The sequence below is a fragment of the Sciurus carolinensis genome, chromosome 2, assembly GCF_902686445.1.
Source record: "Sciurus carolinensis chromosome 2, mSciCar1.2, whole genome shotgun sequence".
NCBI lineage: Eukaryota > Metazoa > Chordata > Mammalia > Rodentia > Sciuridae > Sciurus > Sciurus carolinensis.
Window position 1 is genome coordinate 191,909,037 of NC_062214.1, and position 26,337 is coordinate 191,935,373.

The 26,337-nt window shown below is 54.6% G+C and overlaps 1 protein-coding gene across 2 annotated transcripts; it reads left to right on the forward strand.

Moving 5' to 3' along the window:
* Positions 1-5,022: 5,022 nt before the first annotated feature.
* Bdkrb1 (bradykinin receptor B1) lies at positions 5,023-18,926 on the forward strand. Of its 2 annotated transcripts, none has more exons than XM_047540975.1 (2): positions 5,023-5,220; positions 17,425-18,926. In XM_047540975.1, exon 2 carries the CDS (start codon positions 17,435-17,437, stop codon positions 18,488-18,490), a length of 1,056 nt encoding a protein of 351 aa, XP_047396931.1. In that variant the 5' UTR covers positions 5,023-5,220; positions 17,425-17,434; the 3' UTR covers positions 18,491-18,926. The 2 variants fall into 2 exon arrangements, with proteins under 2 accessions (XP_047396931.1, XP_047396932.1); XM_047540976.1 differs by lacking the exon at positions 5,023-5,220 and adding an exon at positions 16,466-17,224.
* Positions 18,927-26,337: the final 7,411 nt, after the last annotated feature.

The following is a 26,337-nucleotide window of genomic DNA, read 5'->3' on the forward strand; positions in this document are numbered from 1 at the left end:
AAAGGTCTACTCTATTACCTAAACAAGCTCAGTTAAAACTAAGTTAGGTTATTCACTGCCAAACAATCAGTGTGAGTGCTTAATTTTTATCCTAATATCCTTTATGTTATTGATTTATCCTCTTCCGACTATAATACATATGTGAGACTTAAGCCAGCATAAACTACTTAACCAGTTAACATGCAATGAGGACATTTGATCTTGAGGTAAGATTTTTCTAGTTGTCTGTGTATGCTGTTTCTTTGTTCTTTAGTCCTACATTTCCAAGCCTTTGAAGGAAGGACAAATATTGGGTATTTGTCCACTTACCATTAATATTAATTATTCATTCACCATTTTCATTGTACACTCCTGTATAGGGAAGAGGTGGATCTCTGGGAGGTGGGTCCTTATACCTATTTGCTTGTTTCCCTCTAGGACCACAAATGTCCCCCAGTTCTGTAAGCTAAGTAGGGCAGTCCTTGCTCTGTGGGGACGACAAGTCTCCTGCTCTGTGTGTCAGGCTGTTTTGCTAGTAAAGCGTTAACCGGGGCAGATCTGGTCAGCATAGGAGCAAGCAGTTCCTGTAACTGTAGTTTCTGAAGAACTCCCCACACTCTGTACTTTCAGGCTTTTGTGTGATATTGGTACATTTTTAAAGCCTTTCCCCATCCTCCCCCAGGCTCCGCAGACTCCTTGAGGTTAAATTCTTATCACAACAATCCAGGGAATTTGATTTGCAGTCGCATAGTTGTAAGTATGATAATTACAAGAAAACACCCAATTCCTGGGAGATGACGGGCAATTTCCTGGAATGGGGGCCTTACCAAGCCCTTCTCCATGCTCGGACCTTGTCAAGCAGCATGGCGGAAACCGTCCCCGCCATCACAGCTCTGGAGACTCGTCCCAGTGTCAGAACCTCCACAAGTCCCTGGGGCCCCTTGGGACCGCCTTACAGCTCGGTGTTCCCTTTGCCTGATCTTCTGTCCCTCCTTTCAGTGTCACTGAACTGGGAAACTTCAAACTGCTCATGCTGCTCTGGAACGCTGGGTCTGGCTGGCTCCACCTGCCTCACCTGCTCTCTGCGCACGGCCTCCTCAGTTCCTCCAGCCACTGAGCCTCAGGACCTTTGCTTATGCTCTGTGCACCTCCTACTCCACAACTGGCTTCTTTTCGTGCTCCAGGACCCAGCACAGGACCCGCTGCCTCCCTGAACTGCCTAAGCACAAGTGCTCACCTCTCTCTGTGTGTCCTGCTCCGTTTCTTCACAGAACTCACAGATTATGATGATGGGTGCATTTCAGTTGGTATCTGCCCCCATCCAAGACAGGGACGGTCCAGAGTGGCCCCACGTCTTCCAGGCGGGGTATGGGTGTCCTCAGCAACCCCAGTGGCCCTGTACCCAGAGCGTTGCAGCTCCTGGAAGCATTGTGTCCTGGGGACCTGTATGGCCAGTGCTAACATTGGCGGCTGCCCACGCCCACTGTCCCGCGGGAACCTGGCTCCATCTCCGCGAGGAGCACCGTAAAGGACAGCCCTCGTGTCCCCACCTCGTTCTTTGCTGTACACGGGGCCCACCGGGCATCTAGGCTACCAGACAGCAACACAGGAGCTGTGCCTGTGGGCACGTCTGCCAGGTCACACAGACAAGGTGGCAGCACAGGAGAGACACAGGAGCATCTCCATGTCCCGGGCGCCCATGGGCAGCTGGACAGTGCGGCATTGGCCTGCACTATCTCATCCTCCCAGAAACTTTCAGAAGTAGGTGGGACTGGAACATTCCTAAGACTGCCAGGTCCCCTGCTGTCCCCAGAGGTCCTGAGGGGGCTGGCCCCTCTCCTGCACCCACTCAGCTCAGCGGGGCCACGAAAGTTGTTCCCTTACTCTTCCTTTCAGTCCATTCATGCCCCCTGCAGAGTGGATGGGGCCCAGCCACCGGGAAGGACGATCCACCCCGCCTAGGGTTCAAATGCTGCCCAGTGCAGACACCCTTATGGAAACACCCAGAAATCACAGGAACCCAAACATCTGGGCAGCCCATGGCCCAGTCAAGTTGACGCAGGAAACCACCTGTCACACTTGGCCTCAGGCAGGATTAACCCCTCTTCCTGGTGCTCAGAGCGCAATGGAACTCGGCTGCCACCTGGCTCTCCATGCGCACTTTCACGGATGTTGGTCTGTCCCAGTCCTCGCCTGCCTGAGAGCGCCTGGCGCGGGCAGGGAAGGGCCTCAGCTGTCTCTGCCCTGCCAGTGCCCACGCTGTGGGAGCCAGGCCATGTTTGTTGGCACAAGACGCACTGTTGATACACCTATCTATAGATGCATGGGGTTATGAATTCATTCGGCAGGTATTTATTAAGCACCTACTGTGTTTCAGCCCTGAGGGAGGAACTGGGACTTCCATCCTCAGAGATAAACTCTTTGCCCCATGAGCTCAGATGGTGGCGAGGAAGACAGGAAGCGAACACAGACACATGAGTGTATATGTGCAGGAGGCGGCAGGGCTGTGAAGAACGACAGAGCCTGGCACAAGAGGATAGGCTCTTCCAGAAGGCTCTCTCACATGGGGGACTCGTGGGGATGGAAGCAGCTGGGGGAAGAGGTGTGCGAGTCTATGGGACGGGTGCTTCAGGCAGAGGGAGGGGGCAGTGCAAAGGCCCTGGGGTGGGAAAGAATGGGACGTGTCCAAAGCAGAGCAAGAAGGCCCAGGGCTGCTGGGCGAGCTGGGCAGGGACCGTGGGATGGATCTCGAGAGGCAGCCTGGACTGGCATATACAGGCTCTTCCTGTGCCTGGCACAGAGCCTGGGAGGGCTTCACGCTGAGACGTGACCTGGCCTACTTGTTCTGGATAGAGAAGCAGAGCTGACCCTCCCAGTCGCAGGCCTCTCCCAGGGTCACTGGGAGGTCCCCTCGGGCAGGCCCTGCCCGTGCTCACAGCAGGGTCCTCCCCACCCCCTGAGAGGAGGGTTCGGGGAGCCCAGCCAGAAGGGAGAGCCTCTCCTCGTCCTCGGAGCTCGAACTGCCAACTGGCCCCTTCCCAAGCTGGACCCGTGCCCAAGGCCTGCACCTTGGCCAGGCGGCAGCTCGGGCCCAGGTCACACCCTGGGCACCTGCAGGCCCAGATACGCTCAGGCCCACAATGGCGGCTGTGAAGTTGTACACGCGCTGACCTGGAGAGCAGGTCAGCACTGAGCAGGTAGAGGAGCGGGGCCGTCATTGGCCAGCGCTCATGGCAGCGAGGCCAGGAGGGGTCAGGAGCTCGTGGGTGGCCACTCACTGCAGGGTGGCTCAGATGTCAGGCTAGAACTTGGAGGCTGTGCTGAGGGACGTGGGCTCCGTTCCCGCCATGAAGAACCTGCTGGAGGGGACTAGAAAAAAGAGCAACTTGGGACCTGGAAAGTGGCCCTGGGTGTCACTGTGAGCCTGTGACCACGTGTCCTCTGCCTGGCACAAGCACAGTCCCGCCCCACCCCCGTCATGATGCAAAGGGAAGCCCAGGCCACCCCAGTGCCGGTCCCCTGGCATCGAGGACAACACAGGGCAGACTGGCCTGTGCCACTGGCTGGTCAGGGTGTCCTTTATTTCCAGGTGGCAGCCCTGAGTCCCCTGCTGGCCACCTCAGCACCCAAGAACCCAGGGGGCTCTTAGCAAGTACAGTCAGGCCAGAGTGTGAGGGTCAGCGGGGTTCCAGGGGTGGGAGTTACAGACGGCCCCACATTCAGGAAAGACAAGTGACCCCCTGGAAGGCCCGCTGCTTTGAGGCGCCCTCACATGCCCATGGCCCACGCGCCACAGCCCACAGGCAGAGGGAGACCCTCTGCTCCCTTCGACCAAGGTCTGCCTCCCGTTTTCCATCCCCTGCCAGTGACAGCTGGGCACGCATCTTCAGAGAGCTCGCGACATGCTCCAGGCAGCCACAGACTTGCCCCTGGAAGTCCAGCTTCCTGGGCCCCAACAGTGGCCACACGCACAGGGGCCACTCTCTCCACCCTCTGCCTTCCTGGTGAGCAAATCTGAGATCAGACCCGCCGGGCTCTCTTGGCAGAACCCGACCCTGGCCGTGGGAGAGTAAATAGACGCTTGGCAGGGGACGGCTGGGAACAGGCACCTCTCAGACCCAGCCTGTGGAATCTCCTGTCGGAGGGAGCCACCGCCAGGGGCTGGCTGGCCAGACCCCCGCCGCGCTACCCCAGAAGGAAAGACTGGGACTCTGCTCTCTTCTCTGGCTAAACTCTCCCCCAGGACAGTGTGAGGCCTCTGCCCATCATCCCCCTGGAGAGGTGTCTGGATAGTAAGGAACGTCCCCAACGGCCGCCGCCAGCCCCGCACACCTACCAAGCTGATCTCGGAATGCCCCTCGAGCTCCATTTGAGGGTGCTGCTGGTCCCCACCAAGACACAGTGACAGAGAACAGAAAAGCCAAGCAAAGGCCAGATTCTGAAGGCAAAGGAAGCACGTCACGTTGCAGACGTGCGGAGCTGGCCTTCTGGGTTGGCAGGCGAGGCCCTGCAAGAAGTCGGGAGCTGACCCGGCTCGGCTCCTGGTCAGTGGCCTCCTGCTGAAGGCCCCATTGCCCGCCCCCCAAGGAGAGCTGGGATTTCCTACTTTCTGAAATGCGGGGTCCCGCGGAGGGTAACCTGATGGACGCAGACACATCAAACCCAGATTTCAGATTGCCAGGGAGGACCAGGAGGCGAGCCCGGGGCCTCCCTGGCTCTGACGCCGCGTGAGTCAGGCCTTCCGGGCTCACGGCTTGTGTAACCGGTCCACGCAGGGATTCTTGGTCATGCCCCCCCGGTGACCCAAATTCAAAAGGGGAGCTCAAGTCGACTCCAGAAAGAGTCGCAGCAGAGCCCCAGGCATTCGGGAGCTGACTGGGACTGGGGCAGAATCATCTCTCCACGAGGCAGAGGCTCTGACCATGCCAACACCCGTTGGCAGGGCCTGTTGGCCAGCGTGCGCTCTGGGCGAGAGGGCCGGCCTCCCAGGATGTTTCCCAAGGAGCGGGGAGAGGGCTGAGTCATCTCCTACCATCCCAAAGTGCCAAGTGAAAGGTCAGCGTGCGCTCCCCCCCAGACCCCAGACTGCCTCCTCCGCCTGGAAGGCCGCCCGCAGTGACATCACGGAGCAGACGTGGTTTCATTTAAGGCTGCCACCCGTGCACGGCGGGCCCGGAACTGAAGGCTGTCCTCGCCGGCAGAAGACCCAGCCCGCTGTGAGCTCTTTCAGTGTCCATCCAGGTGAGCAAGTGACCACCTGTTTTATTGATTTTTTTTTCTCTTGTGAATGTAAAAAAGAAGAGATTACATCTCTTTAAAAAAAAACTAACAGAAAGCTTCCTTCACACCCACATATTGGCAGAATATGTATTCTTAAGTGTACATTTTTTAACAAAAATAATTCCAAATGGATTCCATGCCTCTTTTGGATTTCAATCACTTTTTCAGGATTGGGAGGCCGAGGAGGAGTGTTTGGAACAGCAAAGAAGGTTCCAGGCACTCTTTAAATCAGTCGGTGAGACTCATCTCTGCTGTTTTGTTGCAGTGGCTCTGTAGTGTGTCGGGCTGGTATTGTGACGCCTGCTATGTCACTTTTCTCACTGAGGATTGCTTTGACTATCCTGGATCTCTTGTTTTTCCAAATGAAATTCATGACCTCTTTTTCTGTTTCTATGAAGAATGTCACTGGGATTTTAATTGGAATTGCACTATATCTGTGTAGCACATTTGGTAGTAAGGCCATTTTGACGATGTTAATTCTGCCTATAGAAGAACAAGGGAGATCTTTCCATCTTCTAAGGTCTTCTTCAATTTCTTTCTTTAGTGTTCTGTAGTTTCCATTGTGCATGTCTTTCATCTCTTTTTTTTTTTTTTTTTTTTTTTTTTTACGTGATGCTGGGGACTGAACTCAGGACCTTGTGCATGTGAGGCAAGCACTCTACCAACTGAGCTATATTGTCAGTCATTCTTTCACCTTTTCTGTCCCAAGTTTTCTTTTCTTTTTTCTTTTTCTTTTTTCTTTTTTTTTTTTTTTTTTTTTTTTTTTGAGGCTATTGTGAATGGGGTAGTTTTCCTAATTTCTCTTTCAACCTATTCATCATTGGTGTATAAGAACACAATTTATTTATGGGCATTGATTTTACAACCTGCGATTTTGCTGAATTTGTTTATGAGATTCCATCTCACTCTAGTCAGAATGACAATTATCAAGAATACAGGTAACAATAAATGTTGGCAAAGATGTAGGACATTGTTGGTGGGCCTGCAAATTGGTGCAACCACTCTGGAATGCAGTGTGGAGATTCCTCACAATACCTGGAATGGAACCATCATTTGACCCAGCTATCCCACTCCTCACTACATACCTAAAGGACTTAAAATCAGCGTACTACAGAGATGCAGCCGCATCAATGTTTATAGCAGCTCAATTCACAATAGCGGAACTGTGGAACCAGCTCACGTGTCCTGCAACAGTTGAATGGATTAAGAAAATATTACTAAACCATAAAGAAGAAGGAAATTATGGCATTTGCCTGTAAATGGATGGAACTGGAGACTATCATGCTAAGTGAAATAAACCAATCCTAAAAATACAAAGGTCGAATGTTCTGTCCAATATGTGAACGGTAACTCACAATAAGGGGTGTGGGGAGGGAAAAATGGAAGTTCATTGGATTAGACAAAGGGGAATGAAGGGAAGGGAAGCAGGATGGGAACAGGAAGTACAGTGGAGTGAATCAGACATCACTTTCCTATGTTCATATATGATACACGACCAGTGTGACTCCACATCATGTACGACCTCAAGAATGGGATCCTAATTAGAATAAATTAGGCTCCATGTGTGTTTGATGTGTCAAAACACACTCCACTGCCACGGATATCTAAAAAGAACAAATAAAAAACTGTAGGAAATAAAAAGAAAAAAAAAAGAAACTCGTCAGCGCTAAGTCCAGTCATTGCCTTGCAGGGACTCAGACCTCACAATCTACAGACTCTGATTTATGAAAATCAATCCTCCCCGGCTGGCTTACGAGATTTCCTAAGGACAATCGCTGCTGTGGCTGCGTGTGGCTTGGAACCCCACCTTGCTCTGTGACACGCTGACGTTCTTATCTGCACCGTCTGTATTCCCCATGTCCCCGCTGTCACCTGACTGTTGAAATCGGATTGGAAGAGGGCTAACTTGGTGAAGAAAATCACATCCTTCCCAAGAGCACATGCCAGACTCGGCGTGTGCAGAAGTCAGAAAATATCACTCAGAAATTACAGAATTCTCATCTTTGGGAGATATGCCCAGTTTTTCAAAGAAAAGCAAAGTACTGGGATCGATAGCTATGGTTTTCTGAGCACTTACTCTGTGCCCGGCAAAACCTCCAAGCTAAAGCCAAGAACTGACGAGGGAGGATTTCTCCTCTCTGGCCAACTTTAAACGCAGCTGGTGAAGAGGACCCCAGACTTGTGCTGTGGCTGCAGTGGCCACAGTCACGGCCAGGCCCTGTGGAACGGAGGGCAGTGCCTGCTGGCCCCTCAGACCCAGCCGAAGGCTCTGCATGGGCAACGGGGGTGGACACCCCAGGCGGATGTCAGTGTCCTGTGGCCACTCTCACAAATTACCACCAAGTCCCAGGCTTGAAGCAACACAGATTGATTCCTACAGTTCTGGAGGCCAAGGCCAAGGCCGAGGTGCAGCCAGGCCGGGTTCCCTCTGGAGCCTCCTGAGGAGACTGTTCCAGCCTTCCCCGCTCCTGGAGGCCACTCCTCCTTTGCTTGCAGCACAGCGTGGTCTCGTTTCTCCCTGACCCTCCTGCCTCCCTCTTAGGAGCACCTGCATGATGACCTGGAGTTTATCCGGATCACCCAGGACATCTCCCCACTGGGGGACGGTAATCTAATGACATCTGCAAAGCCCCTTTTGCCATGAAAGACAATATTTATGGATCCCAGGGGCGGGACCAGGACCCAGACACCTTGGGGCTCTGATTCTGCTGACCCCACCCCTCCTCATCCCTGGGGAGGGACTTGCCACAAACATCTTGCAGGAGTTGGACGCTGACCCCAACTTCCTTGAGATGCAGAAGGTCCACACTTAGATTTCTGTTCAACATTTGGTTTGGGGCCCGTCGTGGTCAGAAGAAAATGGACAAAGAGCAAAATCTGCAGCGGTGGACTTCCGCCCTGCGTAAGTGGCCAGCCCGCGTGACAGCACGGAGTCCCCCACCTGCTCTGGCTCAGAGCTGCCGGTCCTGGGTGCCGGGGACCTTGGCGGCCACCAGCCCTCCTCCGCCACGCCTCCCGCTCCTCCGCCAGTTCCCTCTCCCCGGCTCTTGCTCCGAGGTCCATCCCCTCCTTGGCTTCGAAGCCATCCACGCAATGACAACGCCCCGTTCGCTCTCGGTATCCCGGATTTTGTCCCCGAAAGCCAGGTTTGAATACCGAACGGCACGCTGCCCGTCCCTGCTTGACGTCCAATGGACACCTCAACCCCCTCAAGTGCAAAAGCAAGCTCCTGAGCGTCCCCTGAAAAGTCCCCCGTTGCCGTGGCCATCTCCACTGGTGACAGCTTCACACTGCCAGGTGCTCGCTCCGGTCAAACACCTGGGCGTCACCCGGCAACACCCAGCTCCTCCTGTCTCACCCCTGAGCCCAGCCGGATGTGGCGCTGGTGCAGTTTGGCGCTTTACCATCCCCACCACCTGTCCCGACCCGCGGGACAACAACGCGGAACGGCAAACCTAAGAGAGAAGGAATGAAGGGACAAGAGACGCAGGGAGAGGCAGCAAGACAGGAATTCTGATCAAGCTGCAAATTTTTATTGTTCACACAGGGGTATTTATATGCTCAGGGAATGAGGGGTATGACGAGGTGCAGCCTGGTTGGCTGTGTTCTTCTATTGGGCTCCTGATAGGCTGCAAGTTCGCACCGGCGGGAAGGTGAGGTTCGCAACGGCGGGAAGGTGAAGTCCCGGAAGAGAAGCAGGGACGGCACCATAGGCGCCATACTGTCAGAATTATCAGCCAGGAGGGGGGAGGGGCGCTGCTGCTTATTGTAAAGGTCAGAATGTTCTCAGAATGAGAACTTCTTGGTCCCTGACATTTCCCCCTTTCTTATATAAAATTATTGACCATTTTTCGATAGCCATATTTTAAGGGGGTGATAGAGGTTATGTGGCGAGACGGGGGCACAGCTTGCCTGAACAGGTATAGGGCTGGAGTGACAATCCCTCGGGAACTGCGCCTGTCTTAGGTTGTCCGTGGCAGAGCAACATCCTTACCCGTCATTGGATAATGAGGCTCTGGCCCTCATTTCCTGTCTTAGGTTGGTATGAGCTCTCACGAATCTTACCCGTCATTGGCTGTCCAGTTCAGCTCACAGGGGTGATGGTCTTTTAAGATCACCATCACGATCCATCATCTCCAGTCGATGGTAATGAACCTGAATAGGTTTCGCCTGTATAGCCTCAATTTGAGCTTTAAGAAAAGCCATGATCTTGTTGAATATCAAAGGACCTATAGATACAATAAGCAGCAAGCAAAGGAGGGGACCTTAGCAGGGTCCTCAAGTCCTGCATGGCTGTGGGAGAGCAGTGAACAGGCAGCCATTATCCAGAGAAGCAATGGTGTGCAGTCACAGGGTCTGTCATTCAGGGGATTTTTCGCATAGATTGTCGGCTGCATCTATAAGAGAGGAAGATTCATCCTCAGGGGGAAGGTTTCCATCCCTGGGTTGTGGTAAATCATTGACCTGTTTGACCAGGCGTTCTGGTAACCATCTTGGGGCTGCTTGTTCTTGATCTAAAATACAAGCTGAGCCTCGTCCCCAAATGAGGACGGGATCTGGGCCTTTCCATTTATTTGTTAAAGGATCGCGCCACATAACAGATGGGCGAGCAGAATTAGAAGAGGGATGCCAATGTCTGTCTGCGGTCGAATGTCCTTCATTGTCTAGGGTAAGAAAGTTAAGAGCAAATAATGCATGATTAAGGCGATCCCTGGGAGTGGTAAATGCAAGGGAAGAGGCCTTAAGGCGGGTAAGCCAGGTTTTTAAGGTGAGGTGTGCACGTTCCACAATGCCTTGACCTTGAGGGTTATATGGAATTCCAGTAGTATGAGAGATTTGAAGAGTGGCACAAAACTGTTTGAACTTGGTACTGGTATATGCAGGGCCATTATCTGTCTTAATATGTGCTGGCTTTCCCATTATGGAAAAGGCTGAGACAAGATGAGAAATGACATCCTTGGTAGCTTCTCCGCAATGCGGTGATGCAAAAATAAAGCCACTAAAGGTATCTATGGAAACATGTATGTACTTTGTTTTCCCAAATTCAGGAAAGTGAGTAACATCCATCTGCGAAATCTGATTGGGCAGTAATCCTCGAGGGTTAACACCCAGATGTTGAATAGGAAGGGAGACAACGCAAGCAGGACACGCTTTTACAATTTCCCTTGCTTGTTGCCTGGTAATTTTACAGAGTAACCGAAGGCTCTGAGAATTTAAGTGGTGAAGTTTGTGTAAATCTGTGGCCTCTTGGATGGATCCAATAAGAACTGGGAAAAGGGACCGAGTGGCTGCATCAGCCTGAGCATTACCCCGTGATAGGGGACCGGGAAGATCAGAATGTGCTCTAATATGTCCTAAGAAAAATGGATGTTTTCTAGCCTGAATTAGTTGTTGAAGCTGGTTAAACAAAAAGGCTGCGTTGGAGGAAGCCTTAATGGCGGGTGAAATCTCCAATAGGGGCACAGAATGGGCAATGTAAGCACTGTCTGTATAAATATTAATAGGTTTATCAAAAAATGTCATAAAGACTTGTGTTATAGCAAACAATTCTACAAGCTGTGCTGATGGATAAGCAGTGTCAAAGGTGGTAGGCTGATTATCAACAACAAAGGCTGCACGGCCATTGCTGGAGCCATCTGTAAAAACAGTAAGGGCTTGTGGAATAGGAGCCTTCCAAGTAACCCGAGGAAAAATAAATGGATGTAACTGAGCAAAATGCAAAAGGGGGTCATTGGGAAGGTGGTTATCGATTATTCCCAAAAAGCCTGATAGAGCAATACCCCATTCATCCCTCGTCTGTAGCAAAAATTGGGTTTGATCCTTAGTGTATGGAATCAGAATGTTATCAGGGTCTTTGCCAAAATGTTGTCGAGAAAGCAAGCGACCTTTAATAATGATAGAAGCTACCTGAGCAGGATAGACAGCAATAACTTTAGAGGATGTGGCGGGCAAATGAACCCAGAGCAAGGGGCAACCCTTATTTTTAAAATGTGGATCCCGCTGCCAGAATAGTCCCATGGGTGTATGAGGGGTGTGTAATATAACCAAAACCAAAGGAAGGTTATAAGATATTTGTGTAACAAATTGTTGAGCGATGGCTTCTGTGACTTGAATTAATGCTTGCCGTGCCTCGGGAGTAAGCTCTCGAGGAGAAGAAGGGTCAGAATCTCCCCTTAAAATATCATTAAGAGGCAAAAGCACATAGGTGGGTAGTTTTAAATATGGTCTTAGCCATTGGATATCCCCCAGTAGTTTTTGGAAATCGTTAAGAGTGTGGAGATGGTCCACACGAAATTGTATATTAGGGATTTGAATTTGATTAGTTTGAAGTTTGAGGCCCAAGTAGGTGTAGGGGTCCTGTGTTTGAACCTTATCAGGGGCTATCTGAAGTCCCAAGGCAGTAAGGGCTTTATAGAGATCCAAATAACAATTGTTAAGATCATAGGTATTAGGTGCAGCAATTAACAAATCATCCATATAATGTAATATATAAACTTGTGGCCACCGCTCTCTCACAGGGTCTACTGCTTGAGCAACATATTTTTGGCAAAGACTAGGGCTGTTAGCCATACCCTGGGGAAGGACCTTCCATTGAAATCTTTGCATAGGGCCCTGAAAATTGATGCGGGGGAGGCTGAAAGCAAAATAGGGTCTGTCATCAGGATGTAAAGGAATAGTAAAAAAGCAATCTTTTAAGTCGATGACCATTTTATAATAGTCCCTAGGAATAGCTACCGGTGTAGGGATGCCTGGCTGTAATGCCCCCATCGGGCGCATAACCTTATTGATAGCGCGCAAATCCTGTAAAAGGCGCCATTTGCCTGATTTCTTCTTAATAACAAAAATAGGAGTGTTCCAGGGTGAGGTTGAGGGTTCCACATGGCCGACTGTCAACTGTTCCTGTACTAACATGGAGGCAGCCTCTAATTTTTCTTGGGTAAGGGGCTACTGATCCACCCACACAGGAGTTTGAGTTTCCCAAATAATTTTGTCTGCATGGGGTACAGGAGGGTCAGGGACCGACACTAAAAATCCACATACCCAAGTCCAAATTTGTCTGTTTTTTGTATGGGCTGTACAGGCTCAACCTGTCCTTGTCCTAGCCTTCCAAGGCCTGTACCAGGGATAAAGCCCATACGAAGCATTTGATGAGTGACTAAAGAGTCGGGACTAGCAAGAATAACTTTCATTTGGCTTAGAATGTCTCGTCCCCAAAGGTTGACAGGGAGATCAGGAACAACGAAGGGGGTAACGGTTCCTTTATTCCCTGTGTTATCTTTGTGTCAGTCCAATTAAGCACCCTGGAGCTAACTAAGGGGTTTCTTGACTGCCCTATTCCTTTAAGGTCAGTTAGTGATGAGGTGAGGGGCCATTCTGATGGCCAATATTTTTGAGAAATAACTGTGGCGTCCGCACCAGTATCTAGGATCCCTTGGAATTTCTTTCCTTCAATAAATAAGGTAAGAGTGGGTCTTTTGTGGGAGATAGGTTGGACCCAATACACATCAGAGGAACCTAAAGAGGCTGTGTTTCCTGGTGAATTTCCTGAATTGAGGGGAAGGAGTATTAATTGTGCAATTTTTGTTCCTGCAGGGATGGCAGCTACTCCGTTAACAGCTGTGGCCAGTATTTTAATTTCTCCAGTGTAATCATTATCAATGATGCCAGGGAAGACCTGAACCCCTTGTAAGGTGGTAGAAGCTCTCCCAAGAATAAGAGCACACATATGAGGTGGAGGGGGGCCTACAACCCTAGTGGGTATTATTTGAGGTCCTTGCATAGAGTCTAATATTGTATCGGTGGAGGCACAGAGGTCCAATCCTGCGCTGCCTGGGGTAGCACGTTGGAGGGAGGTGATTGTGGAGAAGGACAGGGAGCCTGGATTGGGTTGGGAGTCTGAGAGGGAACAAACCTTATTGCCCCTGGGTTTGCTCTGGGGGTGGTCGGGGCCAGGGGCTGGCCCCGAGAGGAGTTTCCCGAGAAGTTAGAGGGAATAGGCTGTCCAAGGGCATTGGTCTTGGATCTACACTCCTTGGCCCAGTGGCGACCTTTACCACATTTAGGGCAAAGGGTGAGCGGAGGTGGTTTAGCCCCTGTTTGAGGAGATATGGGTCCTTGACCCAGTTTCCCTGTTGGGCAGTCTCGCACAAAATGGCCAGGTTGTTTGCAAGTAAAGCAAGTACGTGGGCCAGGGTGGTGAAGGGCCTTGGTGAAGGCGGCACCAATGGCGAGACCCATGGCATGGGCTGTTCCTACCCCAGCACACAGCCTAATGAAGTCAGAAAGGTCCCCTTTATCTTTGTGGGGCCGAAGAACATCTTGACATATTGGGTTGGCATTTTCAAAGGCAAGATATTTTACAAAGGAGCTCTCGTTTTCACTTGGTCCAAGTAAGCACTCCGCAGTTAGATTAAGCCGGGCAACAAAGTCACTGTAAGGCTCGTCAGGACCCTGACGAATTTTTGCTAGGGAGGTGGTGGCCGAGCCCTTTTGAGGGAGCCGTCTCCAAGCATGCAAACCAGCAGTTTGAACCTGTGCTAGGAGCCCAGTAGGAAAGCGTGCCTGTTTAGGGTTAGTATCAAATGGCGCATTACCCACTAGTTTAACATAGGTCCAGGATTTAGAGGAAGCCTTGGTTGAATTTTTTTGGGCAGTTTCCCGACAGTATTCCCTAAAGTCTGCGTTCCACAACAGGAAGTCACCCGCACTGAGGGTGGCTCGGGCCAAAAATTTCCAATCATTAGGGGTGAGCCACTGTGTACTATGGTTCTCTAGCAAGGCCAGTGTATAAGGTGCAGTGGGGCCATACTGTGTACAAGCCTTTTTAAGTCTTTCAAGAAAGCGGAGGCTCAGCCTTTTATAAGAACCAAGGGCTCCACTCTGTCCAGAGGTGGGCTCCTCCTCATCCCCTGATTCCTGGTCCTCCTCTTGTTCCCTCTCTGGTTCTACCTCTTGTTCCTCCCCTGATTCCTCTTCCTGACTTCCTTTTAAATTCTCTGCTTCAGTTTGTGCGGGCTGATCTGCTTGACTGCGAGTGACTGGAAAGGCAAGAACAGGCTGACCACGTGGCTTCACCTTACGAGTATTGAGGGGTCTTGGGCCAGTTTGTGTTAACTCCGTGCCCAAGGCCAGTGAGCGAAGCTCGGCATCAAGGGCTTTTAGTTCTTTTAAAAGTTGGATTTGTTCCCGCCTATGTTGGAGAGACTCGCGTAAAGGGGTTAGATTAGGCAAGGGAAGTGGGGAAAAAATGTCTGGGGGGGCAGTAGGTCCCTGAAGGGCCGGAGCACGAAAGGCAGGGGGTATATAAGAGGGAGGTGGATTTTTAAGAGGTGGCAGGTCTGGAGAATGGTATCGAGCCGCTGCCTCCTCCAGGGTAGCCTCCTCCTCTGGGGTCACGTCATCATAGGGATTTAAAACCGGATAAATCTTAGGGGGACTTTTAGGGGACTTTTTTGGTAAGGTGGGGTCTGGGAGGTTCCCGGGGTCTGGGAGGGTCCCAGGGTCCTGAGAAGGCTTAGTAGGGGGCATTTGAATACTAACCGAAGGGCATGCCGAGGGGGGGGCGAGAGGTGGATTGCATTGCCTGCTCCCCAATTTTTACAAGTTTTAAAATACCACTGTCAAAAGGTGAGCTTTTAAGAATCTCATTAATTAAATTCCAATAAGAAAAGGCAGTGACAGGCACCTTTTGAGGACCAAAAGTCTCATAATAATCTTTGAGGCAGTCTCCTACTCTGAGCCACCTTTTACCATCAATTGACCCCTCGAGGGGAAACCAAGGACACAAATCCTCTATGTATGAAAAGAATGATCTTAAATCCTTTTTCTTAACACGCGCTCCCCGAGTCTTGAGGGCCTCCTCGAGACCCGTCAGAAACAAATCATGTGACGAAACTGCTTGTCCCATGGTGCGTCACTCACCTTGCGCTGGCCTCAATTTCCTCCTGGATCTGACTCCCGGTCGCGTCCACCGAGGCGATCTCGAATCCCGCTTGGCCAAGTCTTCCCCAGAGGGCAGCGTTCGCTTCTCAAACAAAGGCTCGAGCCAACCACGTTGGGCGCCAACTGTCCCGACCCGTGGGACATCAACGCGGAACGGCAAACCTAAGAGAGAAGGAATGAAGGGACAAGAGACGCAGGGAGAGGCAGCAAGACAGGAATTCTGATCAAGCTGCAAATTTTTATTGTTCACGCAGGTGTATTTATATGCTCAGGGAATGAGGGGTATGACGAGGTGCAGCCTGGTTGGCTGTGTTCTTCTATTGGGCTCCTGATAGGCTGCAAGTTCGCGCCGGCGGGAAGGTGAGGTTCGCAACGGCGGGAAGGTGAAGTCCCGGAAGAGAAGCAGGGACGGCACCATAGGCGCCATACTGTCAGAATTATCAGCCAGGAGGGGGGAGGGGCGCTGCTGCTTATTGTAAAGGTCAGAATGTTCTCAGAATGAGAACTTCTTGGTCCCTGACAACCACCGGCTTCTGGGGCCATCCAGTGCCCATGGGCTACGTGTGCTCCTCGTTTGTCCACGTTCTGTCCAAGGCACAGGCCCTCTGGGAGCAGGGGGCTGGCCTGGCTCGCTCACCTGTGTCTCAAATGCCTTCAACAGTGTCCGGCCAGTAGTAGCTGCTCAGCAAGTACTTGTTCAGTGATGAGTGGTGGAGGACCCAGCGGGTTTTACCCCAGTGTGAATGACCGAGTGTGGGAGTGACTGGACGGAACGTCACGGGTGGAAGAGATTTTGTGGTCATCACATCCTCCGGGATGTGAGGAAAGTGCCCCATCTCTATTCCAGGCACAATTCCGCTCACATTATTATGCTTATTTAACTCTGGCGATGCTTTGAAAGTCACAGCCACCCCACAGGTAGGCAGCTGCCCACTCCAGCTGTGGGACTCGGGGTCCCCTGAGTTGGCCGTGGCTGCCTCGCGGGCAAGCACCCACCCACTACCAGCACAGGCCAGGCCCCGTGCGCGCCCTGAGGCAGGAGCTGGTGTTTCCTTCCACCACGTCCCTCTGGCAGAAGAGAGGCAGTCCCTGTGAACGCGGCCTCAGGCCCCAGGGCACACCGAGGCCCTCAGCCTGATCCTGTCGCTCACCCGCCAGGTGCCCTCGGACAGGCTGCTCGCCTCCCTGAGCCCACCAGCCAGCCCCACCCGGGAGCAAGAAGGGCAGCGGCAGACCAGGCGCTGGCTCTCCGCTCCAGCTCCACTCCCACCAGCTGTGTGGCCTCAGGCACCTGCCGGGGGCTCCGCTCTAGAGCTCCTTACTGGTCACAGAGACGACAGCAGCCCCTGCCCCACAGGGCTGCTGGGAGATGGAAGGAGGAAACACTTCAAGGTACAAAACTCAGAGCTGTGCTGGAACCCAGAGGCCACCGGATGAGGGGCAGCTGTTCTTACTCTCCAGTGGCCCAAGATTCTCAAATGCAGGAGACTCTTCCTCCGGAACCCTTCACTGTTGCCCCCAGCCGTCCACCCTGCCAGTCCAGCCCCTGGCAGCTCCCCTGGCTGTGCCTCTTCCCAGCCCTGGGTCCCATCTTAGGTCATGACCCTGCATGCCCTCTGCATCCCCTCCAGGTGGCGAGCCCCACGGAGCCAGGGCTGCTCTGTCCGTGAATCTCCAGCACCTTGTGGAGTGCTGGCACCAAGTAGGTGCTCACTAAGTATCTGTTAAACTCTTTAACAACAACCATAAAATGGTCTCTAGTAAGTCTAGGGGCGGCCACCCTTTCTTTGAGCATTTCCGTTCCCCCGAGCACCACGCCAAGGCACTCCATAGATAGAACCACCAGCCCTCGCCATGGTCCACAGGGGGATGGGATTTGCTCTGATTTTTTAGAAGGAGAGGAAAAGTGAATGGGTCTAAGTAGGCCACAAGTGGTTGTGCCAGCATTTGAAGTCCGGTGTCAAAGTCCTGGTCCTTCCTCTCCACCAGACATCAGCAACCTCTTCCTCTAGAGCAGCAGATGGTGAGTACTATCAGCTCGGAGGCCAGGGGTCTGTGGCCATCAGCTGGCTGTTGTATCGTGCACTTAGCCACAGGTGATATGCAAGTGACAGGTGTGGCCACGTGCCCCAAAAATTTTATTGTCCAGAGCAGGCGGCGGGCTGGCCTGGTCAGGGCTGTGGTTTGCCACCTCCTGTGTAGTCCGTGCTCTTCTCATTCCAGGTCACTGTGGATGGCACCCCAGGCCCTCCTGGGGCTCCAGTCCCCCAACCAAAGCCTGCCGGCCTCCCCCAACACCACCGCCTGCGACAGTGCCCCTGAGGCCTGGGACCTGCTGCACAGGGTGCTGCCCACCTGCATCATCACCATCTTCTCCCTGGGCCTCCTGGGGAACCTTCTAGTCCTGTCCGTCCTCCTGCTGCCCCGGCAGCGACTGACCGTGGCGGAAATCTACCTTGCCAACCTGGCGGCCTCTGACCTGGCGTTTGTCTTGGGCCTGCCCTTCTGGGCGGAGAACGTCCGGAACGAGTTCCGCTGGCCCTTCGGAGTCCTGCTGTGCCGCATGGTCAACGGGGTCATCAAGGCCCACCTGTTCATCAGCATCTTCCTGGTGGTGGCCATCAGCCGGGACCGCTACCGGGCGCTGGTGCAGCCCATGGCCAGCTGGAGGCGGCGGCGCTGGCAGGCCCACGGCACCTGTGTGCTCGTCTGGGCGCTGGGGGGCCTCCTGAGCACGCCCACCTTCCTGCTGCGGACCGTCAAAGACATCCCAGAGCTGAACATCTCCGCCTGCTTCCTGCTGTTCCCCCACGAGGCCTGGCACTTCGCCAGGATGGTGGAGTTGAACGTGCTGGGCTTCCTCCTCCCGCTGGCCGCCATCCTCTTCTTCAACTTCCACATCCTGGTCTCCCTGCGGGGGCGCCAGACAGTCAGCAGGAGCCGGTGTGGGGGCCCCAAAGACGGCAAGACCACGGCGCTGATCCTGACGCTCGTGGCTGCCTTCCTGGTCTGCTGGGCCCCCTTCCACTTCTTTGCCTTCCTGGAATTCCTGTTCCAGGTCGGGGCCATCCAGGGCTGCTTCTGGGAGGAGTTCATCGACCTGGGCCTGCAGCTGGCCAACCTCCTGGCCTTCGTCAACAGCTGCCTGAATCCAGCCATCTACGTCTTGCGGGGGCGGCTCTTCAGGGCCAAAGTCTGGGAGCTTTATCAACGATGCACCCCGAGGAGCCTCGTCGCACGGTCCTCATCCCGTGGGAAAGAAGTTCTCCAAGGCTTCTGGCGGAGTTAAGACGGCAGCGAACAGAAACGCGGCTTCCGTATCGATTATTTCCAGCGTCATGAAGACTGTTGTGGTAGGTCCAACAACGAGCCCCAAACGCCGTTCCTAGACCCTGGAGTGTTACTTTATGGGGTAACAGAGACTGGAGATGCGACGAAGACCAGGATCTCCTGGGGGGAGATGGTCCTGGACTATCCAGGTGACCCAACACAATCTCAAGGGGCCTCATGAGAAAGACAGAGGGTCAGAGTCAGAGGAGATGTGGGGACAGAGGTCAGAGCCACGAAGGCAGGGGCCATGAGCCAAGATCACAGGTGCCCTTAGAGGCTGGGAAAGCCAAGAAGGCAGATTCCCGGGAGCCTCCAGAAGAAACAGGCCCGGCCCACACTTGGCCTTCAGAACCGTCACAGAATAAAGTCGAGGTGTTGTAAGCCACCGAGTTTGAGCTAGTTTGTTACAGCAGCAACGGGAAACTCATACAAGTCTCCAAGCAGGGTCTCTTATTACATCTCCACTTGTCCAGAATGTTCTGAGCTGCTGGGAATACAGAGGAGGTTCAGCCAGGGCTCCTACCCACAAGGAATTTACCCAGATCTGAATAATTATGAAAAAGATAATGAGAAACCACACAGCAAGCTTCAGATCCATCAGCGCTTCTGCCTCGGGCCAGGGGAGGGGGCTGTGAGCTGTTTCACAGAGGGTGGGGTCTGGGGACGGGAGGGAGGACAGGCTGGCGGCAGCAGCACACTGGTGGGCACTGCTGGCGCCTGGCACACCGTGTTCTTCTTGCTGCCAGGGACCCCACGCACAGCCTGCCAGTGTCTCTGCCGCAGTCATGGCCATAGGACAATAACCGGGAGCGTGCCAGGAGCAGGAGGACCACCCCGTCCCCGCAGGGAGGGAAGGGGTGTGAGAGCACAGAGAAGGGCCTGGTCGGGTGGCTGGGAGGGCGGTCAGAGAGGGCTTCCTGCAGGGAGAGACGATGACCCGAATCCCAAGCAACGGGCAGCAGGCCAAGCAAAACAGGGAAAGGGCACGTTCCCGACAAAGGGACCAGCAGAACAGAGGCAGGTGGGGTCCAGGTTAGGAGGGAGGGACTGGAGGAAGGCCAGGGACCAGGGCGTGGGCTGCGGAGGAGGGCTCGGTGCTGGTGCTGGTCAACAGGCGGAGGCAGCTCACTGAGGAAGCAGGAAGGGATTCTGGGGCTCTGAGGCCCTGCCGGAGCTAGAAAGCATGAATTCACACTAGGTGCTCAGCAAACCCTGGAGGCCACAATCGGACTGCTCCAGGCTGGGTTTTGCCAGATGGACAGCCACAGCCCACAAGGTGGGAGATACTGGTCAGACTGGTGAAGGACTGAAATAGGGGAGGTACAGGAGGTGCACTGGCCAGCTTTCCGTCACTATGGCAAAACACCTGAGAGAATCAGCTTGATGAGAGAAAAGGTTTATTCTGGCTCATGGTCTCACAGTCTCGAAGCCTCAGTCCATGGTCACCTGGCCCTGTTGCTTCGGGTCTGTGACAGCCCAGCACATCGAGGTGAGAATGCGTGGCAGAGGACGCCTGTTCCCCTCAGGGCGGCCAGTGCCCAACACCTCCTCTTCAGCACCATCCCAGCAACCTACCTGCCAGCAGGCCCCACCTCCCAACAGTGCCAGGGACTGGGGACCAGGCCTTCCACGTGGGCCTTGGGGGGCCATTTCAGTTCCAAACCTAGCCAGTGTCCAGGTCGAGGACAGGCATGGCACCCGCACCTGGTGGCAGGGCAAGAACAGGGCAGGTCACAGCCACGAAGTAGGGAGGTTGGGGTGCTGTTTCTGGGGAGAGCCATCCTGGGAAACGATGAGACAGGCGTGGCCGTGGGCTGGGCAGGTGGAGCTGAGCGGGGAAAGAGTCCAGAGTGGAGGCAGGTGGAGCTGCGACCAGGGCGGCTGGCCTCCGTACCCCGCGGCAGAGGCCCTGCAAGGCTCTGGGGGGAGAGAGTGCACCCAGCGCAAAGTCGGCTCCCTGGAGCGGGGACGAAGGCCCGGTCCAGACCCCCGAGACGGGAGGGCAACCTCCCCGCCTGGACAGAAAGGGCGGGTCCTCATGCAGCACAAGACTTGGGTTCCAGCGGGAAGCGGAAAGCAGTGTCCTGGGGCCACGAGGGTCCTGAGAGGCTGGCCGCTGGGACCCCAGGGGCAATGTCCCTGCCATTGGTGCTCCAGCCCAGAGCTGCCTAGAGAGCAGGCCTTGAGCTTCAGCACGTAGCTCAGGCCTGCCGCTCAGGGGCACGCTGCCCACAAGGTCCCTGAGAAGTCGCCTCCCAATTTATGAAAGGCAGTGCACTGGCTGACCAGAGGACAGCCCGCAGGAGAGCCGGGCGGCCCCCTGCTGGGAGGCCGGTGCTCATTTATAGAGATCCCGACCTGGCTGTAGAGCCCTGGGAGGAGGCCATTTTTCAGATTCCTGTGGGTGTGGCTGGTGGGCTCCCTCCTGGGTCAGGCCCGGCCACACGGAGGGATGTGTAAGCAGAGTGCTCCTCCGGATCCCGTGCCCAGGGCCCACGTGGCTCCCACCTCCCCTCTGTGGAGAGCTAGTGGAGATGCGGGACTTGCCCCCACCCACTGCCAGCCTCGGGCCTGTCCTGGGCCTGGGACCCTGTGGCCATCTGGCCATTACAGTCCTAATGCTGGGAAGGCAACAACCCTCCCCACCCCATCCGGCCCCCCATGCACCCCCTATCCACCACGGAATCCAGAGGCCCTAAGCTCCTCAAATCCCAGCCCGGGAACTCCGTATGCCGCAACCCGGGGGTTCTGGCCCCCTGGAGATGAGTCCCCCTGATGAGCAGCAGGTGGAAGCCGCGATCACGCTCCTCCGTCCGTCCTCCCTCCAGCCGCAGCTCCGCGGGACTCAGGGCCCTGGGCTCCCCGCTGAGCCGCCGCACCCGGGGCTGCCCACAGCACAGCGCGGCCTGTCGGAGGCCAGGGGTCCCCCGCCCGTCCACCGTCGGTGCACAGCGCCCTCATCCCACCCACCACGGGCAGATCCTACGCAAGTGCAGTGGCGACTGGCTGCCCCCGTCCTGGAAAGACATTGCGCTACGGTGGAAGTCGCGGCAGGCGGGCAGTTTGAGCATGCGCACGAGGCCCTGCTGAGCCTGAGCGCAGGCTCCCTCCTGCGGGCGAGCAGAGGTGGCACTGAGGGCAGGGCGCTCACGCGGTGCTGTGCGCTTAGCATGCAGAGGCCCTGGGTTCAAACCAGCAGCAAATAAACAGGCATGTGAACACGAGTGCAGGTCAGGCGGTGACGGCTGCAGACACCTGAGAAAGGCACAGTGTCCTCACTCGGGTTGTGACAGAGTGCATTCTCGTGTAAGAGGCCACCACCGGGCGACTGAGAAGACTAACAGAACATCATCAAGTCTGACCTCTGTTTTATAGATGGAGACCAAGGCCCAGAGAGGGAGGGACACTTACCCAGGATTCACAAGAGCTGGGCTCCTGGGCAGGTCTCCATCCAGACCCAGGATGCCCACAAGGCCTCACAGCTCCCAGCAGTGAGTTCAGAGAAGAGGCCAGGAACCCCACAATGTGAGTGACCTCAATGGCAGCAGAGACACCTGTGCCTGCGCCTGGATTTCAGGCAATGATTAGGAAGCCAGGTCTACTTTCCAGGAACTTACAGGGGACAGAAAAGCATCAGAAAGGGTCTGCTGGGGATCAGAAACCATAAGGGGAAGATATTTCTGGGTTGTAGTTCATAGGGAACTCAGTATATGACTGCTACCGAAAAAGACACCAGCTATTGGCTGCATCAATAGGAGTATAGCATCTAAAATGAGGACGTGAAATCCTATTGACTCAGCATTGCCCAGGATACTTGGGGGCATACTGGGCTCAGCCCTTGGCTGGTTCAGAAGGAAGAGATCAGAATGGCAGAAGCAGGGGGGACTCAACAGCGGGGCCTGAGACGTGTAGGGAGATGAACTATGTACTTAGTACAACCACAGTAAGATCAGAGAAAAAAATCTTCCTGAGAAATATGTTTGGGCTTGATCTGAGGAGAGCTTTCGGCAAGCAGAGCTGTCCCGAGAGAACTGGCTGGCTGGGTCCCAGCAGGTTCCCTGGTGCTGCAGAGGGACCAAGCTCTGGGGGCTCTCAGCAGGAGATGACAACAAGAACCCAAGAAGCCCACCCTGCAGGGCAGACGAGACCTGTGCGCCGGGCCATGGCGGGTGGCGAGTCTGCCCAGGGGCGGTCAGGAAGGACAGCAAGGGTGCAGGCACCCACGGTATTCCCGCCCAAGGCCAGGGGCGCCGTCACCCCCAAGGCCGCACCAGCGCGGCTGGCAGGGGCGGCGAGCGTCCAGAGGGCGCTGCAGGGGGCTGGCTCTCCCGGAGGCGGAGCAGGGCTTGCGGAGGCAGTGACGCCCCTGCTGCCTGACTGCGCAGCCCCTGCTCCACGCGCCTCGGAGAGTCGGGCAGGGCCCTGCGTGGGAAACCCGGGGAGCAGAGGAGCAGGCGCGTCCCAGCCTTTGGATCCAGCGCCCCAGGACAGGAATGAGGACCGTGGGGCAAGCACTCATTTACAGACCAAGCACTGAGCCCCGGGGCCGTGAGGCCGGGGAGCGGGTGCCCTGCTCCACTCCGTGGGCTCCGTCCTGCCCCGTGGCTCCCTGGAAACTGTCGCGACTGGAAGAGAAGTGGCCTTCAGCCAGGGCTGAGGGGGCGGAGGAGGCAGGACCTCTCTGTGAGAGCGTTCCTGAAGCCCAGCGCCGTGCCTGTGCTCCCCTTCTGGAGGAGAGAGGGCTGCGCTTCTCACCTGCAGAGGCTGTGTGGCCTGCTCACTCACCTCCGCCAATGCCAGATGCACTGTCACTCTACGAGATAGCAGATCTCCACGCCCTTTCTCTGCTGCAGCCAACCCAGAGACTTTATGCAAGATGGTGATGTCATTAAGATCCGGAGACCGGTACAAAACAGGGAGAGTGAGTGGTAGATAGACTCTGTTACTTCAAGCCACGAGAGCTGGGAGATGTTTGTTACTGCAGCAGAACCCGCCCCATCCTGACTGATACATCAAACTTTAATAGAAAGAGGATGGTTCCCTACAATCCTGGCTCCCTGTCCACCCCTTACTCCTCTCCACAGAAAAGGACTGACTTACCTAATTAACCAGCCTCCAAAAAGAAGAACTAGATCTGTAGGGTCCAGCCTCTTTCTCCACTTTCTTTGGGAAGTGTCTGACTGCAAACTCTGTCTTCTCTTGGCCATGAGACAAGTGTAAAGGCTCTGCCCCAGTGGGGACAACTGCCAGCATTTCCTGGGCTTGGGTGGCGAAGGGGCTTGGTTCTGAGACTCAGTTTCAAGAAGCCCATTGTGGGGCTGGGACTATGGCTCAGTGGTGGAGCGCTTGCCTCGCATGTGTGAGGCACTGGGTCCGATTCCCAGCACCACGTATAAATAAATGAATAAAATAAAGGTCCATCAACAACTAAAAATATAAATAATTTTTTTAAAAAAGAAGAAGCCCATCATGGCCACTCCCCTCCAGCTAACCCTTCTTGGCAATAAAGATGACATTGTGGCCCCCGCACACTGACTTCTCCGCATCGGATACAGAGCTCAGGAAGGGAACCCCCGGCTCCTGTGATCTCACTGCTATCATTTGAAGTGTCCCCCAGATGTCCCTATTGGAAGCCCAGGCCCAACACGGCAGTGCTGAGCTGGGGCTTTGGGGGAGGCCCTGGCCTCGTGAGGCCTGAGCCAGGAGACTGAGCCTCTCAGGATGAATGGTCCCACAGGAGAGGCTATCACGGAAGGGGCTCGACTTTGCCATGAGATGCCTCTCCACATCATGGCACAGCATGAGGCCCCTCCAGACGCCTGGAAGACGCGAGAGACACACTCGCGGAAGTTCCAGCCTCAGGGACCTCAAGAAGGCAGTGTTTTCTCCGTGGTGTGAATTATCCATCTGGGGTGTTCAGTTACTGCCACAGGAAACGGACTGGACACCTGCAGGAAACTGCAGGAAGGTGCAGATCTGCTTCCTGGGAGATTTCACAAAGCCCTTAGCGAGATCGCAGTGAGTCCCAGCTCGGGCCAGGTGACCTTTGTGTCATGAGCCGTGAGTAAGAAAGGAATCGAGTTTGGTTCCAACAAGTGGATTTTATTCATGTGGATTTTACACACTCAACTTACCATTCCCTATAATAGCAAGTCAACCTAAGGTTCCTAAAGATTCCCCCTCCTATTTACCTAGAGTCCAACCCCCACGGACCTACTCAACGCAACGTCTCTTAGCCAAGAAGTCAGTCAGCGAGTCCGAGGGACCCTTCTCAGCCGGAGCCTCTCTCAGCTCCTCTGGTGACTTTGGATGTCCTCGGGTGTCAGATGAGTCAGAGGCTGGGTGGCAGTCGTTGCCGCAGGAGAGGTGGTCAGTCGCCTGGCCTTGGTGTCAACGGTCTATCAGCATTCAGTGATGATGCAGACAGCAGCCAGGGCAGTCAAGAGACAGAGCCACGGGGAATCCTCTGGTCACGGTGCTGCTGACAGTTTGCTCCAAAAGTCCAGGGGTTTAAGTAGTGATCTTCGGTCTAGTCACGTTCTGGTCTCATAGATGAAGGTTCATGTCGACATTGGTCAGGAGTATCAGCCTGCCACACACCCGCCATACTTGCTCCACATAGCAAGTGTGTGACAAGTTGACAAGGCACCTGCTATGTTTTATGATTTTAATTTACAAGTCCAGGCAAATACCAACTACAACTTATCATCACTACACAACACACAACTGTAGCCTTCCTATCATTTTCCTTGTCTCATTACACTTTGCTGGGGGGTGGGGGGCTTTCTGAGCACCATTGGACGTTTGGCAGCAACTGGCCTCTGTGCTAGGTTAGGGGTCAGGAGCAAACCCTCCCAAACTGTGACAACCAAAGAGTCCCACAGTGGGTGAAGTCACCCCCACACACACCCAAGAACCAGCCTCCAGCAGATACGATCAGGGTGCCCAAGGAGGGCCTCGGGAAAGGCGGGTTGTCTGGGTGAAGCCAGAATTAAAGCCAGGCAGTTAGGATAGATAGGTGACGGGGGTGAATCGAGGAAATGGAGGCCAGTTTGGATCCGGGAAGTTGGAGACCGACCTCTCCGGGAACATTGGAATGTCAGTGTCTCCAGAGCCCTTTGGTCACCAAGGTTACCTGCCTATCCTGCCCCTCCCGAAAGGCTGCAGGCGGAGTTGCTCATTCACGCCCCTGGGCTGCTTCCTGCCTGGATCACTCCATGGGCCCCTCCCCCGCGCATCTGCTTCCCACCTTCTGGCCACCCCACCAGCACCTCTGGGCCTAGTCCTGTGGGCAGGAAGGAGAGGGATGCGGGGAGAGAGGGCGGGAGAACAATGGAGTCTAACATATGCAAGGGGCAGGGTGGCTCACTCCTGGGGATACCAGGACACCAGCCACCGCTCCCTCCCCCTCCCCGGGGGGAAGTCTGTGTCACTACTTTAAATAAAACCTGCTCTATCTGCCGCCCCGGCCTGGGCTGCTTCCTCAAGTTCAGACTTCAACGTTTGAGGAAGCAGAACTCGTCCCCGATACCCGGTGGTGTCCTGGGGAGAGGTCTTGGAGGCTCAGGGACTCTGACCCTGAAGGTCTGGACTCGAGGGGAGCAGGAGCCAGTGGAGGAGGAGGAGGCAGAGGCGAGGGGCAGGTGCTGACCGGGCCAGCAGCGCAGGAGGGGCCCACACAGCCAGTGGGGGGCCAGCCAGAGCCACCTGAACTCACCTGGCCCGCTCAGGCCTGCATGGCCACAGCCAGGGCTTGCTAATATCATTAAGTCCAAAGAGGGTCAGCGGCTCCCAGGCAGTCCCCAC

What these genes read in the sequence shown, in the direction of transcription:
- Bdkrb1 (XM_047540975.1), top strand. Translation starts at nt 17,435, where the DNA reads ATGGCACCCCAGGCCCTCCTGGGGCTCCAGTCCCCCAACCAAAGCCTG.